The sequence below is a fragment of the Abrus precatorius genome, unplaced genomic scaffold (genome assembly GCF_003935025.1).
Source record: "Abrus precatorius isolate BTA unplaced genomic scaffold, Abrus_2018 Scaffold11, whole genome shotgun sequence".
In the NCBI taxonomy this organism is placed as follows: domain Eukaryota; kingdom Viridiplantae; phylum Streptophyta; class Magnoliopsida; order Fabales; family Fabaceae; genus Abrus; species Abrus precatorius.
Window position 1 is genome coordinate 28,274,870 of NW_020874303.1, and position 18,693 is coordinate 28,293,562.

An 18,693-nucleotide genomic window follows, 5' to 3' on the forward strand; every position below is an offset into this window, starting at 1 on the left:
TTTTACCCCGATTTATGCCTGTTTTGTTACAAAAAGCTCCTTTGTAGTGAGCTAAGAAAATCACAGGTAAAACGTTGTCTTCAAGAATTGCTATAAAGTTGGAATTGGATATCTTCCCTTTATTCAAATTTTGTCACAAGTTTTTCATAATTAAGCCCTTAAAAGGAAATTTTTAAGAGTCCTTTGCTATAATTTATTAAATAAATTTGGATAGTCTAAAACTTCAAATTTGTCTATGAAAGTCAGATTTAATGTAATTTTTAAAAGTTGAAGACAATTTTTTATTTTAAAAATATTTTTAAAAAATAAAATAAAATGATATATTAATATGAATTTAACATATTAATCACACATTTATCAATATTTTTCTCTCAAATAGAATTTTAAAATTAGTTTGTATGAATGTTTTGTCATTTTTGTTCTTTGTTAGAATTTGTTTATTGACTAAACTAGAGATGGTCATGTGACATTTCAAATACAACGTATTCTGTTTATGTATCTCTAATATATTAAATAAGAATGTTACACTACAAGGTGACCGAAAGAAACATTCTATTTTTTTTTTTTATATTTTCAATAAAGTGCAAGGTAAGAAATAAAAAATAAATAAATTCTTTTAGTTGGCGTGCTGTAAAATTATTAGTTGAACATCACTATTTTATAAAGAATTAGCAAATATATTTTAATAAAAAGGATTAAAATTAACTATATATCACACATTTTGATACTGATCGGTAGTTATGCTATCTATATACCATTTTTATAAAATATTTTATAATCTCTTATTTTTTTTCATTGCATTATTTTTTTTATTTATATTTCTCTCTTTTTTCTTCCCTAACTTTCATGAATGTATAAACGTATGTATAATATTGTCGTACAAAAATAATAATTATTTTTTACTTGATATGTGAATACAAATTTAAGGATACTCTAATATGATAATTGTTTAAAGAGTGATAATACAAACATGATTATCATGATTACACCACAATATAAAAAAGATAGACAAAACATAAAAGGGAATCTTACCTAATTTTGTGAAAAAACTTCATTAAGTATGAGAATTAAAATACTGCAAGTCAAAATTACTGTGTAATGATACTTTTGAAAATTTGTGGTTACATTCAAAACTGGCGGCAACTGAGTCAAAGGGATGCTCATGTTTACTGCAACGAGACCTCTAAAGCTTAAAGCTTAAACAACAAACACGAAACCCCAAACTTCGAACGTACCTTCAGTTGGGATGGTACAACCGAGTTCTTTTAAGCTACGGGAAAAGGATCGTTGATCGTTGATCGGTGTTGGCGGGGTCGTGGATAGTTGTGGTTACTTCGGGTTCTATAAATTTTTTTATTTTAATCATTCAAAATAAATATTCAAACTCAAAAAATTCACAACGCAAATTTTGTCCTAAGCCACCTGAGCAGACCGCGTCCTTGCTCTCATCCTTTTCCAGGACTTCTTCAATGGCAGAGGGAAATTCTCATTCAAACAATTTGGTAGAAGAAAATGGAGCTTCAGAGCTCCAAAGTCATGTGGAAGGGGTAGTTGACCTTTCTCCACCATCACACACACAGGGAGATGACATTAAAGGTAATAATGTTATATATGGCCTTTGTGGCTTAACGGAATGTATTATTTGATGTTTTACTTTTGAATTATTAATGCATTTTTCTCTTCTGACACAAGCTTCAAAGAAGAAAAAGAAGAAAGCTAAAAGCAAGTGAGGATTTGACCTCTTCTGTTATTAGAGATTATTCTCTTAACTGTGAAGTTTATCTGAAGCTTTGACTTTATCCGTGTGATTAGGAAAAAGAAAGAACCTCTACAGCAGACTGATCCACCATCAATTTCTGTTGTCGACCTTTTTCCATCTGGAGAATTCCCTGAAGGTGAAATTCAGCAGTACAAAGACGAGTAAGTTGATGATGAATAAATTTAAGCAGTACCTGAAATTTTCCTTGTAAATTTGATGTGGATTTGATTAAAGTGAATTGTGGTTCTGTTTTTTATTTTTCTTTGAATTTATTTTATATTTATAAAAAAAAAAAAGTTCCATCACAGAGGAAGCATGTTGGCTAACCAAAGCTTTCCTGTTAAATAAAACCCTCTGAAATAGTAAACAACTTAGCTATGCACAATAAAAAAATTGTAAGAAAACTACTTTCGAATGAGGTAGATGCGTTGTTTGGTAAGTTGAGATTATGGCCAATTATGGTGGTTTGACTTTCAAAATGGCCTATTTGAACTTTTTAACAGTTCACCTTCAGGCTGTGGGCGTTGATCCCTATTTTGGAGAATGAGATCCACTGATCAAAGACAAGTTAATAGCAGCTTGAACAGCTTATTTGTTAAGATGTGCCTAGAAATAGGGCCCAATGCTTGTAACACCCTAATTACAAAAATTCCGTGGGTCTTGCTCTTTTTTAAATTAATCTTTTTCTCTTATATTTTTTAAGTTTTCAATAAATTTTAATAAGTAAGAAAGAGTACGTACCTAAATTTTAACTATAAAAACCCACAATGTTTGTGCATTCTCATCCCAATTTCCAATTATGCTGCCAAGTCTGTAAACCCAACATCGCTGGGTTAAGAGTTTTGGCTACTATATAGTGTCTCGAGACTCTCCACAACAAGTATCTTGAATCAGATTCCAATAGCAAAGATGGGTATATTGTGGATTCAGACTCCACCTTAATGTTCATGGAAAGGTCTGTGAACTTTTGCAAGAGAGGAGGGAAAGAAGATGAGTGAAGGAGAGGAGATGTGACAATGATCGTGGGTGATGTGAGCTGCATGGCAAATTTTAGCTGGCAGTGCATTTCACAAGTCAAGACTTACCAAATCTATGATAACAGGGATTGAAAGGGTTCACTTTTAACAAATGACCAACATATCCAATACCCAAATTTTAGAGGACTATAACCAAAAATTGGTATTTTAGTGCGGATCAAAATTACATTTAAGCCTAATTTGGAATTGTAGTTATATATTTTTTTATGTACTTGTATTTGTATGTTGGCAGTTCATTTGACGAGTCAAAACTTAAGCAATTTATGACAACAGGGACTCAAATACTTCAAATTTAACAAATGACCAACCCAACCAATATCCTAATTTTTAACATTTTTGGATGTGGCTGTTCCACACTACATACCACCATTAACTGCTTTGACTGGAAATAGGTTGTACTCCAAGAGATTATGGTTCCAAAGCTTGTGTTTCGTTAGGAAAAGATACTGGAAAATTGTAGAAAAGATATAAATCCTGATTTGCTCACCCGTGAATCCTTATAAAATCTAGAGTCGCACCTCAAATCTGAACAAACCCAAATGAAGGAATAGAGCATACTATTGGTAAATTAATTTCATGGCCAACTTTGTTTTACACAAGTGAGGAGTGCATAAATGAGATACTTGCAGCGATGAACAACATTAACAACAACTAGATTCTGAATGTTTTTAAAATATCTTGTGTAAATTTTAAAAAATATCTGTATATTTTTAATTGGAATTTTTGTGCTAGTAATCTATGGAGAACCACATCAGAGGAGAAGAGAGAACTGGAGCGCCTTCAGAAACCATTATATAATTCGGTTCGTCGAGCAGCAGAAGTTCATCGCCAGGTTGTAATTTTTATTGTTACTTTCTAGCATTAACCCTTTGTTTTGATGGCTAGTTTTGATTAAAAGGAAAATTGGACAAGGTTGTTCTATGTTAATAAAGAGTGGAAAGTGGAGGAAGAATTAATGTGGGCCTGACCGTTTTTATCTCTGCTTTCTCGTTCCTTGAACTTCCCATTAGATTTTAAGACCAAGAAAAAATCCAACTTTCCTTTTGTCTAAATTTTTTTAATCTGATTTTCCCTTACATTCAAGTGAAGAGTTCTTGGAAAGTATATTTATTCTTCGATATAAATTGGTGCTATAACAATAGATCTGTATAATGACTTTCTTTATAATGACTTTCTTTATTTCTAAGTAGGTTCGCAAATATATGAAAAACATTATAAAACCTGGAATGCTAATGATTGACTTATGCGAAACATTGGAGAACACAGTTCGTAAGCTAATATCAGAGGATGGCCTTCAAGCAGGCATTGCTTTCCCCACAGGATGCTCTTTAAATTGGTACTGCTGTATAAAAAAGTTTACAATTTTTATCTTGTGTTTTGTGGTTTCTTGCTTTATGGTATTAAATGTTGGGCAATGAAGGGCCAGCCAGAGCATAAATGTTGTGAAGATGAGAATTTTGTGTTGAATGAGTGATCTTACTAGAAAAGTTAAGATCAGGAATGAATGTATTTGAGAAAATGTAGGAACCGCACATATTAAGAAAAAAGTTGGCGGAATCACATCTCAAATGTTTTGGAGATGTGAGAAAGACAGATAGAAATCATAATTAAAAAACTTGACCAATATAATTTCTAAAATATCCAGTAAATTAGTCATTGAGATCGAATGGGTTGAGAATTTAATTTCTGAAGTTTTAAAAATATTAAATTTTAAAAGGACAACAAAAAAAAAAGAGAATTGCATAAATAAAAAATACGAAGATAGAAAAATAATCACAGTGAAAAAAAAAATGATTGTACAAAAGAAAATGTTGAAAAAACTAAACTAAGAAGTTGATAGAAAATCGATTGAAGTAGTTTAGACACATACAAAAAATGTCATTAGAGGCACTAGTGAAAAAAGTGAATGATATGACTTTTAATTAATAAAGAGAGGTAGAGGGGAGATCTAGAACTTTAAATGAAGTTATTAAAAGAGATCTCACGGTAATATCTTGGAAAATTTAATTTTTAACCGAGTTTAATGAAGTTGTGTAATCATGTAGTTAACTTTATCTAATAGGACAAAGCTTTATGGTTGTTATTAATATCTGATTTTGCAAAGTGACATTCACTGTAGTATTTTTTTTTAAAGGAAAAAGATAGTGAAAAAATGACTAAAATGAATGACATTTTGCAAAGTCATTGAAAAAGTAAAAAGTTTTTAAAATTTTAAGAACTAAAATGATCCTCTTATACAATTTTGAGGATTGACTTGAGAGTTTACTCTTGGATTGGTAGAGGTAGACCAAGAAAAACTCTAAGTGATACCCTTAAAAACGATTTAGATGTAAGTGGCTTTTACAAAGAGTTAGCTTTTCTTATGTAAAACAATTGTTTCATATAATGTTTGTAGCTGACCTCTATACTGCGAAAAGGCTTCAATTGTTGTTTTGTGGTTTCTTCCGAGAATTGTTTTCTTAATGAGACTCTTACTCGTCCAGGGTTGCTGCTCATTGGACCCCAAATTCAGGGGATAAGACTATACTTCAGTATGATGATGTGATGAAGTTGGATTTTGGCACCCATGTAGATGGTAATAAACAGGAAAATTTTATTTGATCTAGCGTTTTTGGGATAATGCTAGTAATTGGTGTGCGTATTTTAGTATTATTCTGTTCAACACCTTGTCATGAATTTTGTTTGTAGGATACATAGTTGACAGTGCTTTTACTGTGGCATTCAACCCAATGTTCGATCCACTGCTTGAAGCCTCTCGTGAAGCAACCAATACTGGTATTAAGGTACTTTCTAGAAAAAAGCGCAACCCAATGTTAAAATAAGGGTGTTATATCATGTTTTTGACACTACTTGGTTAATTAATTGCGACATCCTGGATGAGGAGTAATCATCAGTGCAATGAAGTATGGACAAAGAGCATCCTTGGCAAACTTACTGCTAACTTCCAGCAGTAAAGATATATGAATGAATTTAATATACAACTAAAAAGAGATGGATACAAATAATAGAAATAAAAGAAATTGATTCGTATTATCTATATCAACAAAATGTATTTACTTTTTGATAGTTTATCACTTAAGAATTCTAAGATTAAGCATGCTTGCCTTGGAGCACCAATTTAAACAGTACCATCCATTTATGCTGTATGATCAACAAGTGTAGATGTAACTTCATTCTCTTTCTGAAATATTCTTTTATCAATTAAAAAATTTAACAATTATCTAATTTATGCCACGTCAGGATTATTGTTCCCTAATTCTTTGTTTTTTAAAGTAATGCATCCTGATTAATTAACAAATTGCAATATTGTCTTTTATTGTGCTATTGTTTTAGGTACTTGGCATGGAACACTTGTATAGATGACTATTTCATAAAGATTTGTGATAAAAATCATTCTTAAGATTGAAGGCTATTTGAATTTTATTGTCTGCCAAGTAACAAGACTTAGAGGCTTGTCTTTTTACGTTTTTCGCCACATACTGTTAGGCTGTCTGCACTCAGATTTTTTGGTAAAAAGTGATGCAGAGTTATGGTTTGATTGCTATTATGTTAATCCACTAAAAATTATGGAGGATCTTTCTTGCAGAGGATGAATTGAATCAGAACAAATTATTAGGGGCTGTGGCCATAACGGTTGCCATTTATTTATGATTTCTTACTTTGACTCTTAATCCATGTCCACACTTGCTGAAGGAGCTTTCCCTTTTTCAGTTCATTTTCTTTTTCATTCTTTGAATCTGTGCGTATTCATTTTTCAGTTCATTTATTTCATATATTGATAAACTCCTTTCCCTCAATTTGGTTGATAGTTGAGTGCATCTCATAGTTTCTCCTGGTCATAGAAGGGCTTCTTCTCTATAGTTTCATCTCAAGGACAGTAGAATAGCAGCAGTTGTCCATATTAAGCCCAACAGTGAAAATGTTTTGGATTTAATTTTAGTTGAATTGAATTTGAGAAAGAGAAAACTAAATAGCTTGAGTAAAAAGACACTCGACTTCATTCACACAAAACACACGCACTTGCACACTATTCATGATGCAATTTACAAGACAAAGGATAAGTGAGTGCTATTTCCTAGACACTAATTTCTATGCACACTAAATGCATTTGACATGTGGATACCATATAGGAAGCTGGAATCGATGTGCGCCTTTGTGATGTTGGTGCCGCAATTCAAGAGGTCATGGAGTCCTACGAAGTTGAGATTAACGGGAAGGTGTATCAAGGTATGATGCTTGTAGGGATGGTTTTGCTCGTTGTTTGCCTTTATTTATTTGGATCTTTTATTCTCAATCTATTTTCCGTGCATTGAATTTTAGGAATGGAAACAAATATAAAATTTGCTTTTCATTATCATTAGATGAAATGTTAAGGGTTCATGGTTGATATGCCCTAACATCGTAAACATGCATGACAAATCATCTACTAAATGTTGTTTCAACGCAATAGATTGATTTTGGAAGCTACGAATTTTGCTTGCAAATTGCTTTAGTTTTTATATTTTTGATAAAAGGGGATGATAAATATGGAAAAAAGTGACAAATGAGCCAAATCTTGTCCTTGTTTAGAAATTTATGCATACAAGCATATTGCGTAGTAGGAAGAAAATGACTGTCACTCTTAAATAGTATTAAGTTATATAACAATAACAGTCATCCTCAAGCAAAAGCTTAATATTAAATATCTTATTAGGTTTTCACTTTCATGTAATCTTATTTTGATGTTGCCACTGCTTGCAACAAAATACATAGGAAAGGTTAGTCGTCCTCCAAGAAGCCATGAACCATCAAGTAACCACTAGTATGAACCACATTTGGTTGAATTTTCAGAGAGCATTGGCTTAAATTAGTAAGGTATGGCCGTATGGGTACTATAAAGGTCATGTCATTTTCTCTCTGCAAGACCATTTTTTTTGTGAAATAAGTAGGCAGCAAGATCGATGATTCATGCCATCGGAAGACATAAAATTATTGAATAAGGATGCTAAAATATTCATTTGCAGGATCACTCCTTAAAGTGTTTATTAGCAGGGTTGTCAAAATCAAGTTTTTAGGTTGGAACAGAAGAGAGGTGTTGGATTGTAGGAGCAATGAACTGTAACATGACTCGATATCCACACACACACACACACATATCACCAATGCATAAAATATAACATGACCAATGGTAGTAGTAGCTTTAATCATAGAGCCATCTACAAGAGCAATGTGGGCAGTGATTCTCTCAAAATTCTTATCAAATGGTATCAAAGTGTTCTACCAAGCCTCTCAGCTGCAAAAGAGCAATGTGGGTGGTGATGTTATGCAGTGTTCATTTGAGGCTAGCTAGGGGGCAAGTGCACAGTTAGCCTACTTGGGCACTAAGGCTGTAGAGTGTGGCAGAATGTATGATTAAAAGGTATGAGACTCGAGTCCTACTTTAGAAGTATGGGATTCTAGCATGGAGTCTATAAGGCCTTAGGCTCTTTAACTACAACAACTACCTTTTATAGTATGGTTCTCCAAAGATTCTCAACAGATACTAACTTGAGTTTTAAAATGAATAAAGGAAATGTTTTCTTATGAAATGCCTGAGCGAAAATATGCTTCACCTCTAGGAATTTATATACAAGAGAATTACAAATCTTACTAAATACACACTGTAATTTACAAGAGAACGTAATTAAAAATTCTATTTCTAACTCTTTCGTTAGTTACAATGTATCTAGTTCACTTGGTAAATGGAATAAATATTATTATGTAGTTTTCAAGAAGCAATCACTTATCAAGTAGGTAACCAGCTCAATCTCCTTTATAAAAGCCTTCAAATCTACCATACCCTTGAATCTTATATGGATTCCACACCCCCCCCCCCGCCTCCCCAAAATGGTACTTCAATATATGAAAAAACAAAATTGAATTGCATAGTTGTCAACATAAAGCCCATTTTTTTTACTGTTTGAAGATTTTTATTTTGCCCCCACTTTTTGCAAATAAACAAGGTCTTCTTTACATCTTCAGCTCCTAACTTCATGTTTGGCATCACAACATTCTTCTTCAATCGAGTCTTTTTCATTCAGTAAATCAAGAGTATACCCTCTTTGAAAGTTTAAATAAAATCCCTTTTCTATTTCTGGATACCTTCATCACCAAAAAATATTTCAGTGTACCTATAGTTTGGATGAGAGTATGAAAGAAAGTTTCAAGAGGCACCAATGAACGCAAAGACACATCACTGCATATAATATAATAATATCGTCAAATGGGCACAGCCAAGGAATACGCCTAGAATAAGACTTTGGTAAACAGCTGAATGATAATTGTAAGTATTCCTCTGCTTCCCACACTCAATGGAAACATCATTAGATCTACTAAACCAAGATACTTATTCAACTGATAAAAGGGCTTTTGTAGCTTACATACCTTCATTAACCCCCCTTAAACAATGATCATGAAGTTTGTTAGATGTAAACTTCTTCCTAAAAGATCACAATGCAAGAAAATATTCTTACTATCAAGTTGGTGAGAGAAGCAATAATCAATTATGCAAGGCAGCAAGAATGATAAACTAACAAAAGCAAGTTTAACCAAGGGCCAAAGGCTAAGGCACAACCTTTGACAACCAAAAAAGCTTCTAACCAAGCAACAGAACCATCAGGGTTCCCCTTGACTTCAAAATTTTAGTTCCTGTAAAATTTTATTTAGTGGTCACATTATTATCAACTGAAATTTTAAGATATATTGATTGACAGAACAATATTAAATGCCAACTTGTTAGTTTCTTATTCTGTGATGGATCTTATATGAATATTTACCAGTATTATGTGTCATACAGAGTGATATATTGCAATTGAATGTAATTGCAGTTAAGAGTATACGGAATTTGAATGGACATAGCATTGGCCGCTACCAAATTCATGCTGAAAAATCTGTTCCCATTGTGAAAGGAGGGGAGCAGACAAAGATGGAAGAGGGTGAATTTTTTGCTATTGAAACCTTTGCTTCAACTGGTAATAGTAGTTTCTTCGGGTGTTTCATTGCTATTTTGGCTTGTAATAATACGTGATAGAATTGGTCTTTAAATGTTAATGTTTAGGGAAAGGATACGTGCGAGAAGACCTGGAGTGGAGCCACTACATGAAAATTTTTGATGTGGGCCATATCCCACTGAGATTGCCTAGAGCGAAGCAACTGTTAGCAACTATAAACAAGAATTTCTCTACATTGGCTTTTTGTAGGCGGTATTTAGATCGCCTAGGAGAGACCAAATACTTAATGGCACTAAAGAATCTGTGTGACTCTGGCATTGTTCAGGTACGCATCTGGAGTTACAAACATCAAGAAATTTTGGGATATAAAGATTTTTAAAGACATTAAGTTGAACGCATTGTTGCAATGAAAAAAAAAAAATGGTCTAAGGGGGTATTTGGTAACTGTGAACCCGAGAGTGTACATTGTTGATAATTTGAAATCTTTCATTGACTTAATTTAGTTCTGATCCAATATTTTACACCAAATCTGCCAGCAGATTACTTTTAACTGTTTGAAATTATGCTTGTGAAAGATTAATTGTATTACCTTTTTTCTTCATGTAGCCTTGTCCTCCTCTGTGTGACGTTAAAGGAAGCTATGTATCACAATTTGAACATACAATCTTACTCCGACCAACATGCAAAGAAGTTATATCAAAGGGTGATGATTACTAATGCGGATTTGAAGTTTGATTTTTTCCTTTAATGTGATACTCATTGTACCATTATTTTTTCCTTTAATGTGATACGTAATTTAAAGATCATGTTAGATATGATTACACATTAGTGGTTTTTATTTTTGAGACTCATGTTGCATTTGACTCATCAGTGAGTTTTTGGAATAAAGTGAGGTATGATAAAGTGACAGGAGAAGAAGCTTAAGGTTACATGTGTAGAATTTGGTGTCTTTTGAGGAAGGGTACAACCCTACAAACTTTGGTAATTGATATGTTCCACCATTCACTTACTATTCAAGTCAAGATAAGAGATATTTGATGGTTCATGACTGGCATTTATGCTAGTTCCACCCCATCTACATTTACACAAGCCACATTTAAAAATTAGAAGCGTATAAATTGTTAAATAAAATTATTGCCAGGGTTAATTATTATACATCAAAACAACATGGTCATGGCAGTTTCAGACCTCCATCACATGCGTCTGAACATTGTTTGTATCATGCTAAAATTCTAATTGAGAAACACAACATTACTGTCGAATTTATAAATGTACTTTTTTTAAATGTTACTGATCCAAACAAAGAATTGTACTAGTTTGGTTAGTGTTTTATCCATCACTCAAAGTTGTTGGAAATGTCTCTTGCTCTGCAAAATACATGTAATGGATGACTCATATGTTATTGACAACTATGTATGCTGTAGTTTCTGAATTTTTAGTTGAGGCTCTTAACAGAAGAAGTTAGAAAAAGTAATAACAAAATTAAGGGTCCATTTTCTATTTCTTCTTTTCATATTACAACTTTTTCCAATGTAGCAAATTCTAATGCTAAATTGAAGAGGTTACTTACCAAAAGGTTTAATGTGCTCTTACCCAGACAATGACATATGCCCTTCCTGTAGCGATATTCCATCCCTCTTGTTTTTGTACTTCATAAATATGAAAAACGTATAGCTAACTGAAAATTAGAATGATCGAATTTCGAAAATAAAACTTTATGATGGACAATATTATAAGAAAATAAAAATATATTTATAATTTATATCCAGAAATTAAGCTTATTAAGGAAAAAAAGAAAAATTATGTAATCTCAACGACTCATATTGTGTCAAGTGTTATTTTTTTACGTTTTATAAAAGAATATATACCTATCAATATCTATTACTATATGATCGTGAATCATTATAAAATTTTTCAAAAAGTAGACATTTTGAACTTCAATCTTTAAAATTTAAGTTTCACACGAAATTCTTTAATCCTTGTTAGTTGCCGAAAGCAAAAATGATTAATCTAGGTGTTCCTTAAAAATGAAAATAAAGGAAATAAAAAAACTAACAAGTTTTGGAGCAATGGTTAACCTCCACCCTCACCAAATCTTCCATTAACGCAATACTAAAAGCACATAATAAAATATATATATATAACTGGACCGTTTTGCCCATGTTTTCGAAAGGCGGTAACGTTAACACTGTGAGCAATGGCAGCAAGGTTAATAGCAATTAGGAAAGGGACAAAATGGTGAATGTGAGAAAAACAGTCGCGCCATTAATAGCTTCACACGTAGCGTTCGTTGGGAGAGAAGGAGAGTCATTTTAAATTCACGAAAAGAGAGAGAGAAAGAAGAAAGAAAGAGAAAGAGAGACTGACAGCACCTCTTTCTCTTTTCTCACTCCTCTGTCCCTGGCTTTGCCTTCTCTCTCCTCATAGATCCCAAATTTACTAGGGTTAGGGTTCCATTGCCTTATTATTTTTTCTTTTCGATTAATATCTCTCTCTTTTTTTATAATTGTTTATTTGTTTTGTTATGTGATTAATAATCATTCATTTTGATTTTGATGAACAGGACTATTGTTCGGTGCGATTTTGACCTTATAGATCGGCCTGAAGCTTTCAGTTAGCAGATTTTGTTTATTATAATTTTTCCTGGCTACCAGGTTAGATTATGTCTTGTAATATTCGCGTGGTGTGGTGGACGAAATTTCTGTTGTGTTCATTTTTTTTTTTGTCCTGTTTTGATTGTCTGTTTTTTTTTTTTTAATCTTTGTTCTGGTTGGGTGAAAAATTGGAAATACTAATTTACAGATGCAGATTTGCACAGAGGGTGCACAACTAGGGTTGCCATATTCGTCTTGTAATGGATTTATTGAATTTTCCTTGCAGAGACTCAACACCGTATATTCGTATGGTGTTTGGATTGTGGTATTTGTCGCCTGATTGCTGCTCAATGCTTTTGGGACTTTTTTTTTTTTTTTTTCTATTTCGTGTTGGTCTAGGTAGACGAGATGGTGCTAAGGCTTCCACGTTTTCCTGAAATTTATGCCTTTTCAAATGGTTTCTATTTAATAGAGATAGATATTTTGAAGCAGCTTGCAATGTTTATATGAATGCATAGTCTATTTTGTTTAATGGAGAAAATGGTGCAATAATTTTAATCTGAGAAGTTTTGTGATTTAATGCTCGATCAAACAATTGTATGAGCTGAGCAATCATATATGCACAATAAAAATGAAATTTTTGGAACACAGGACTGTTTGGGGAAAAGCTTAGTGGACTGTTCTGTGTGTATCTTATATGATCTTGAACTTGTTTGATAGTCTTCGTTGACACAGTAATTTACTGGATATGCTGTAAAATTATTTTACTATTGCACATTATGTCTTCGAAGTTTGATCCATGAAGCTAGTGCCACCTAGTTGTATAAGTTTGGTTTGTTGGTGTTTCACATGGTTGTGTAATCCCTTGATATTGATTTTTATGAATGCTTAAACTTTTGCTGTTTAGGCCAAAGGGAGTAGTGTGGTGGAATTGTTTGAGATTAGCCCTTCTTGATTTAACATATTTACCCATTAGTATGAGGAAGGGGTGCTAATTTGTATGCCATATATTGGTCCAAACATATCATTGGATACTATGTATGCTCAGAAATGACATATTTGTTGATAAAATAGTTATTACTTTATCTTTTAAATGATTTTGTATTTAAATTTCTTTGGTGCAGGAAAGTTTAAAAAATGGACCATGACAAGACTGGATGCCAAGCTCCCCCGGAAGCTCCTATATTGTGCATCAACAACTGTGGATTTTTTGGAAGTGCTGCTACTATGAACATGTGTTCTAAGTGCCATAAAGATATGATGCTGAAACAAGAGCAGGCAAAGCTTGCAGCATCGTCTATTGGGAATATTATGCATGGTTCATCGAGCAGCAGTGGAAATGAACCTGCCATTGCTACCAACGTGGATATCTCAGTCAATTCAATAGAGCCTAGAACTATCTCTGCACAACCTTTGGTTGCTTCAGGTGCAAAGGAGAGTGACGAGGCAAAGCCCAAGGATGGTCCGAAACGATGCAGCAACTGTAATAAGCGAGTTGGATTAACAGGATTTAATTGTCGATGTGGTAACCTTTTCTGTGCTGTACACCGCTACTCAGACAAACATAATTGCCCATTTGATTACCGCTCTGCTGCACGGGATGCCATAGCTAAAGCAAATCCAGTTGTCAAGGCTGAGAAGCTTGATAAGATCTAGATTTGGTGTCTTGATATTTCATGCCTTGAAATGCTGTTGTGCCCAATGTCGTTATCATGAGATGATCCGAGTTTCCTGAATATTTTAATGGTATTCTTAGTATATTGTTATATGTGACGGGAGACTTGGAGTTATATGACATCCCTGCAGTTTGAAGGACTATATTTCATGTGATTGGCGAAAGAAATTTGCGCCAATGTTTTAATTTCAAGTCTTTAAATCTCTGCTGGTTTGATGGAAGTTGGTGCTGTTAGCATTGTAATGCGTCTATTCTGTTCCTTATCTCTGTAGTAGTACATGTCAGAATGGGATGTGCAATTTACAGATGATTTCAGGAGCATCCACGGACAATTGAACATTTGGTTAGATTGTAATTATTGTTTATGGTTTCTTGGTTATCTATAAATTTATCTTGTTAACTACGTGTTGGAATCGTTTGGACTAACTGTTTTTCATATATTTAATTTTCGAAGTTGGGTATATCTTCAGTGAGCAACTAGAGAACAAGATGCATGCGATGAGGATTTGAGAATCAACGTCAAAATCGTGGCCACTTGAACTCGTATTTAGTTAAGTTATTGTTGGTAATTTCCAATATAATATTGCAGAAATTAATTCGAAGGGAAAAACATATCTGAACTGCGCAAACATGAAGGAAAGGATTTGTAGAATAATGAATTTTTGTAATTAACTACTACAAAAGATGATGCCGGTAAAAGTGAGAATTGCCCCCACATTTCATTTCATGCATAGTTAACTACATTGAAAATTGTGAGATTATTATTTTTTTAATTCTAAAGACCTAATATTTTGATAATATCTTAAATTTCAACTTGTTTAAGCGAAAACTGTTAGTCTTTATTTTTCCCTTTATCTTATTTATAATCAATGTATAATCTCAACAAAATAGTTATAGAAAAATACAAATAACCCTTTTAATATACTCTTAATTATTAACCAAAGTTTATTAAAAACTAAAAAGAACATCATTAAATAAAAAACATACCCATTTAATTTTAATAAATTTTAATTATAAATTGAAAATGTATTACCAATGTCTTCCAGTCATATTCATGCTTAACACGAAAACTCGTATAAAATGTTTATGATAAATGTGTTCCAAGTGAATGTACATTATATAATTAATAGCAAATTTAAGGAAAAATAATTTATACGTGATATCTTTCATTTCAAAACTTTGTAACAGCACTCAATGCAAGATTGTTTAACCAAAAATAAAAGTCACATTTTTCAATTTTAGTAGAACATGTATTTTGAAAGCAAAATCATGTTTAAGCATGACCTCTTCTTTTCCTCCCGTTGAAAATCATGTTTGAGAGCTCCAAACTTGAATTTTTAGGTCACCTCTACCCAATGCCAAGCAGAACAAGCTATAACCCTACCGAAAAAAAAGGTTATAAAAAAAAGGTTATTTCACCATTAAAAACTCACCAAAATCCAATTCCGTCTCCCATGCACCTGGATGCCGGATACGACAAATTTGGAACTCGTCCGAATAGCTATATGCGAAGCTAACTCTTCAATAATAGAACTGATTTAGTAATTATCTATAACTTCATGTTCACTGTCAATGTCAAATGTAGACGTAAAAAACAAGATCAACCCAGTCATCACTTAGGCTTACCTGATAATCCGTGGATAAACACTTGAACCTCAAGATAAATTCTTAAAATAATAAAGGCTTGTAATCACTCATGTTTTAGAAGACGAAGAATGGTGGCAAACACGAACAACAAAGTTATGTGCCAAAGTCACTCTCAAGGCCAGATCAAGATTCAAATAAAAAGAGATTCAAGATACTGTTTTAAGCAGTATTACATAAATTTGAAAAATTATTTTGCCATATCAAAATTTGGTGAAGATCCAACAGTCTTCTTTTGATTAAGGGAAGAACCGCAAGCTACACCTTCCATGACTTGATGTTGCAGTGTTTTATCAGTTATTTTATACATATAAAAAGTTAAACTACAAGAACCTAAAACTGAAACGAGGGAGACAGAATCACATGGCAAGGCTACTAGCTTCTGCTTCAAGATACTTACAAATCCTCTCCATAACCTCCCTACCCTTGACACTATTCTGAAGGAACCTATCAGCACACCGCTGCTCCACCTTTTCAGCCATGGATGCCAGAGCTGACAACGGCTTAATCCGAATGCTAGTCTCCTGCTGACAAATTGTCCATCCGGTCGGGTTATCCGGATGCGGATCATACTGGATCTTCTCTTCCACTTCTATGAACTTCTGGAGGCTGATATTTCGGGAAGTTAGTTGCATGGAGCGTGACCCTGCATCCACTACAGTTGATTCCACACAGTGGCAAATATCCTGACCAACAATCCTGCGTACAAACCATGGTCCAGGGCAATGGACCGTGACGGCGCGGGTTGTGTAAAGCCTTCCTGATGAAGGATCGAGGCTATGGTTCAATGTGTCAACATCAAGAATATGGGATAATATGCGCTTGTTCTCAGGGTCAGCAAACTTGCGCCAAGATGCACAAGTTACCCGTTCCCATGGGTGTTTGTATACATATTCTTGTCTATATGCTTTCACCATAATGCTATTTCTTCACTCAATTCAACCAACACGCCACGCCACACCACACCAAAGTTCTCAATTAGGGTTTAGGGGTTAGTAGAGGGAAATTTCACTCAAACAATGCACATCTGACACCAGAAATGAATAATCCATCAATGTTGTTCAATTCAGAAGCTAATATCAATGTAATTAAATTAAAATTTCAATAATAAAAATAAAAATCTCCGGTTCAAGAACAACAAAGACAAAATTAGTTACAATCAATCCAATTACCGAAAGGTAGATCACGCATAAAAACAGTAACAAGAGAAATGGAATTCACAGAATTAATCTCAACGCAGAGATAATAGATTCAAGTTGGGAAAAACGAGAGCGTACCGAATGCGGAAATGGAGAGTGTTCCAAAGAATCGAGGCAGCAACAATGCAATAATTACATGGCCGTGGTATCTCCGCTCACAGTTTTCATACAAGGGTCAATTTTGTTTTCTGTCAACCATTGCAGCATTCGCAATTGGGCATTGGACATTGGGCCGGGTCCAAGTAAAGTTTTGAGATCCAAGGAACCCACAGCTTCAGATAGCTTGCAATAAGTATTGATTCATTTGTAGGTAGATTATTACATATTTTCTCTACATTAATAATTGTAATTTTTTTTATATCTTAAAAATTAGAGAGTCTTTTATATATATTTTTAATTAAATTACTAATTCTATTATCTATTAATATAAAATTAATAAAAATAATTATTCTACGTATAAAAAAATATTATACTGTCTCAATAATTAGAAGTACAGCAGAATTTACTCCATTTGTAACCCAATTTCTATTCTAAGATAATGCACTCTCATAGACAAAATAAATAACATGTTATATTATATGGATTTCGAAGGTCATGGATCCTAACAAAATAAAATAAAACACCTAAGAAAAATGATAAACCTAATATTTGAAATTTCAAGACAAGTCATTGATTCTCTTTTTTTTTTTTTTTCATTTTGTTAACATCATTGATTCTATTCATATGATATGATTTTTGCATATCATATTTATTCGTCAGACAAAGCAAAGCGAATTCAATAAAGGGCCTGAAAGCCCAAAAACAAAATAAGTGGATTGGATAAACCAAAGCCCATCTCTCACATCCAAATTCCAACAAGTAGATATTTCTCTGTGGATGCATGCAAGTAGATACTAGATAGACAATTAGAGTGTTAACGGAAGAAAAAGAAAGGAAATATATATATATATATATATATATATATATATATATATAGAGAGAGAGAGAGAGAGAGAGAGAACAAGCATTGTAAGCAAATAATAAGCTTGAATTCCATTAAGAAATATTCTAAAACATCAGCCAAGTAGATGTAAAGAAAAGGAACTCGACAACAACAGACAGCAATAGTACTCACGACCTACAATAGCTAAATTTAATAGTTGATATGTTGTTATTAATTATCACACTTAGAGTTTTTTTTTCCTGAAAATTATAACAAAAAATTACTCATTTGGTTTCACCATTCATTCAGATATTGTATAATCTAGGTTAGAAATTAAAGATCTCCAGTTTATTTTTAGGAATGGTCACTTAAAATTCTATGTAACTTTTTATATTGGAATGAAACACCATTTTTTTCTCTTAAAATTTTTTATGCAAAATAGATTGCGTAGTGAAACATAAGTTTCTTTACGGAAATTAATTGCTTATGTAATCAAACAGAATCAGTACTTACTCGTCTTCTCCTTCACTTCCTCTCAATATGGCTAGCTTTGAAGGAAAACATACTCTTATTATTACATACAATTATATATTATCAAATAAAAAATTCCATGATAGAGTATACTCTATTAACTACACGTTTTCATAATAAGCAAAAGCAAAAAGAAAAAAGAAAAAAAAAGACATATACATGTAACATGTAGCTACAGACCTTGCCCATTTGCAATATTTTCATGATCAACCACTTCGTAATGATAATGATGGTATACTTGGAATTCCTTGCGACATCAATGTCCGCAATAATAGCAACGATAATTAAATCTCCAACAGAGAAGAATAAAAGAAAGCTGAAAGCGGAAAAGCAAAGGGTTATACCATTTGTCATAGCTGGTGCA

At 33.0% G+C, this 18,693-nt stretch overlaps 3 protein-coding genes across 3 annotated transcripts; 2 read left to right on the forward strand and 1 right to left on the reverse strand.

Annotated features, from left to right (window-relative positions):
• Positions 1-1,469: 1,469 nt before the first annotated feature.
• On the forward strand, positions 1,470-10,487 carry LOC113853553 (methionine aminopeptidase 2B-like). Its single transcript, XM_027483971.1, has 11 exons — positions 1,470-1,596; positions 1,693-1,726; positions 1,813-1,920; positions 3,529-3,628; positions 3,987-4,132; positions 5,280-5,371; positions 5,485-5,579; positions 6,927-7,023; positions 9,642-9,785; positions 9,872-10,089; positions 10,371-10,487. Exons 1-11 carry the CDS (start codon positions 1,470-1,472, stop codon positions 10,479-10,481), a joined length of 1,272 nt encoding a protein of 423 aa, XP_027339772.1. The 3' UTR covers positions 10,482-10,487.
• A 1,571-nt stretch (positions 10,488-12,058) lies between these two features.
• Positions 12,059-14,434, forward strand: LOC113853931 (zinc finger A20 and AN1 domain-containing stress-associated protein 8-like). Its single transcript, XM_027484654.1, has 3 exons — positions 12,059-12,208; positions 12,328-12,418; positions 13,483-14,434. Exon 3 carries the CDS (start codon positions 13,496-13,498, stop codon positions 14,012-14,014), a length of 519 nt encoding a protein of 172 aa, XP_027340455.1. The 5' UTR covers positions 12,059-12,208; positions 12,328-12,418; positions 13,483-13,495; the 3' UTR covers positions 14,015-14,434.
• Positions 14,435-15,618: 1,184 nt separating this feature from the next.
• Positions 15,619-17,033, reverse strand: LOC113853930 (protein slowmo homolog). Its single transcript, XM_027484653.1, has 2 exons — positions 16,955-17,033; positions 15,619-16,704 (listed from the first exon to the last, which is right to left on the reverse strand). Exon 2 carries the CDS (start codon positions 16,592-16,594, stop codon positions 16,037-16,039), a length of 558 nt encoding a protein of 185 aa, XP_027340454.1. The 5' UTR covers positions 16,595-16,704; positions 16,955-17,033; the 3' UTR covers positions 15,619-16,036.
• Between the last annotated feature and the right edge of the window lie 1,660 nt (positions 17,034-18,693).

Bases quoted from the DNA above. Each gene is read 5' to 3' on its own strand.
- LOC113853553 (XM_027483971.1), top strand. From the start codon at position 1,470: ATGGCAGAGGGAAATTCTCATTCAAACAATTTGGTAGAAGAAAATGGA. The intron at 5,372-5,484 runs GTAATAAACAGG...TTTTGTTTGTAG, and splicing joins TTTTGGCACCCATGTAGATG to GATACATAGTTGACAGTGCT. The intron at 7,024-9,641 runs GTATGATGCTTG...ATGTAATTGCAG, and splicing joins TAACGGGAAGGTGTATCAAG to TTAAGAGTATACGGAATTTG.
- LOC113853931 (XM_027484654.1), top strand. From the start codon at position 13,496: ATGGACCATGACAAGACTGGATGCCAAGCTCCCCCGGAAGCTCCTATA.
- LOC113853930 (XM_027484653.1), bottom strand. From the start codon at position 16,594: ATGGTGAAAGCATATAGACAAGAATATGTATACAAACACCCATGGGAA.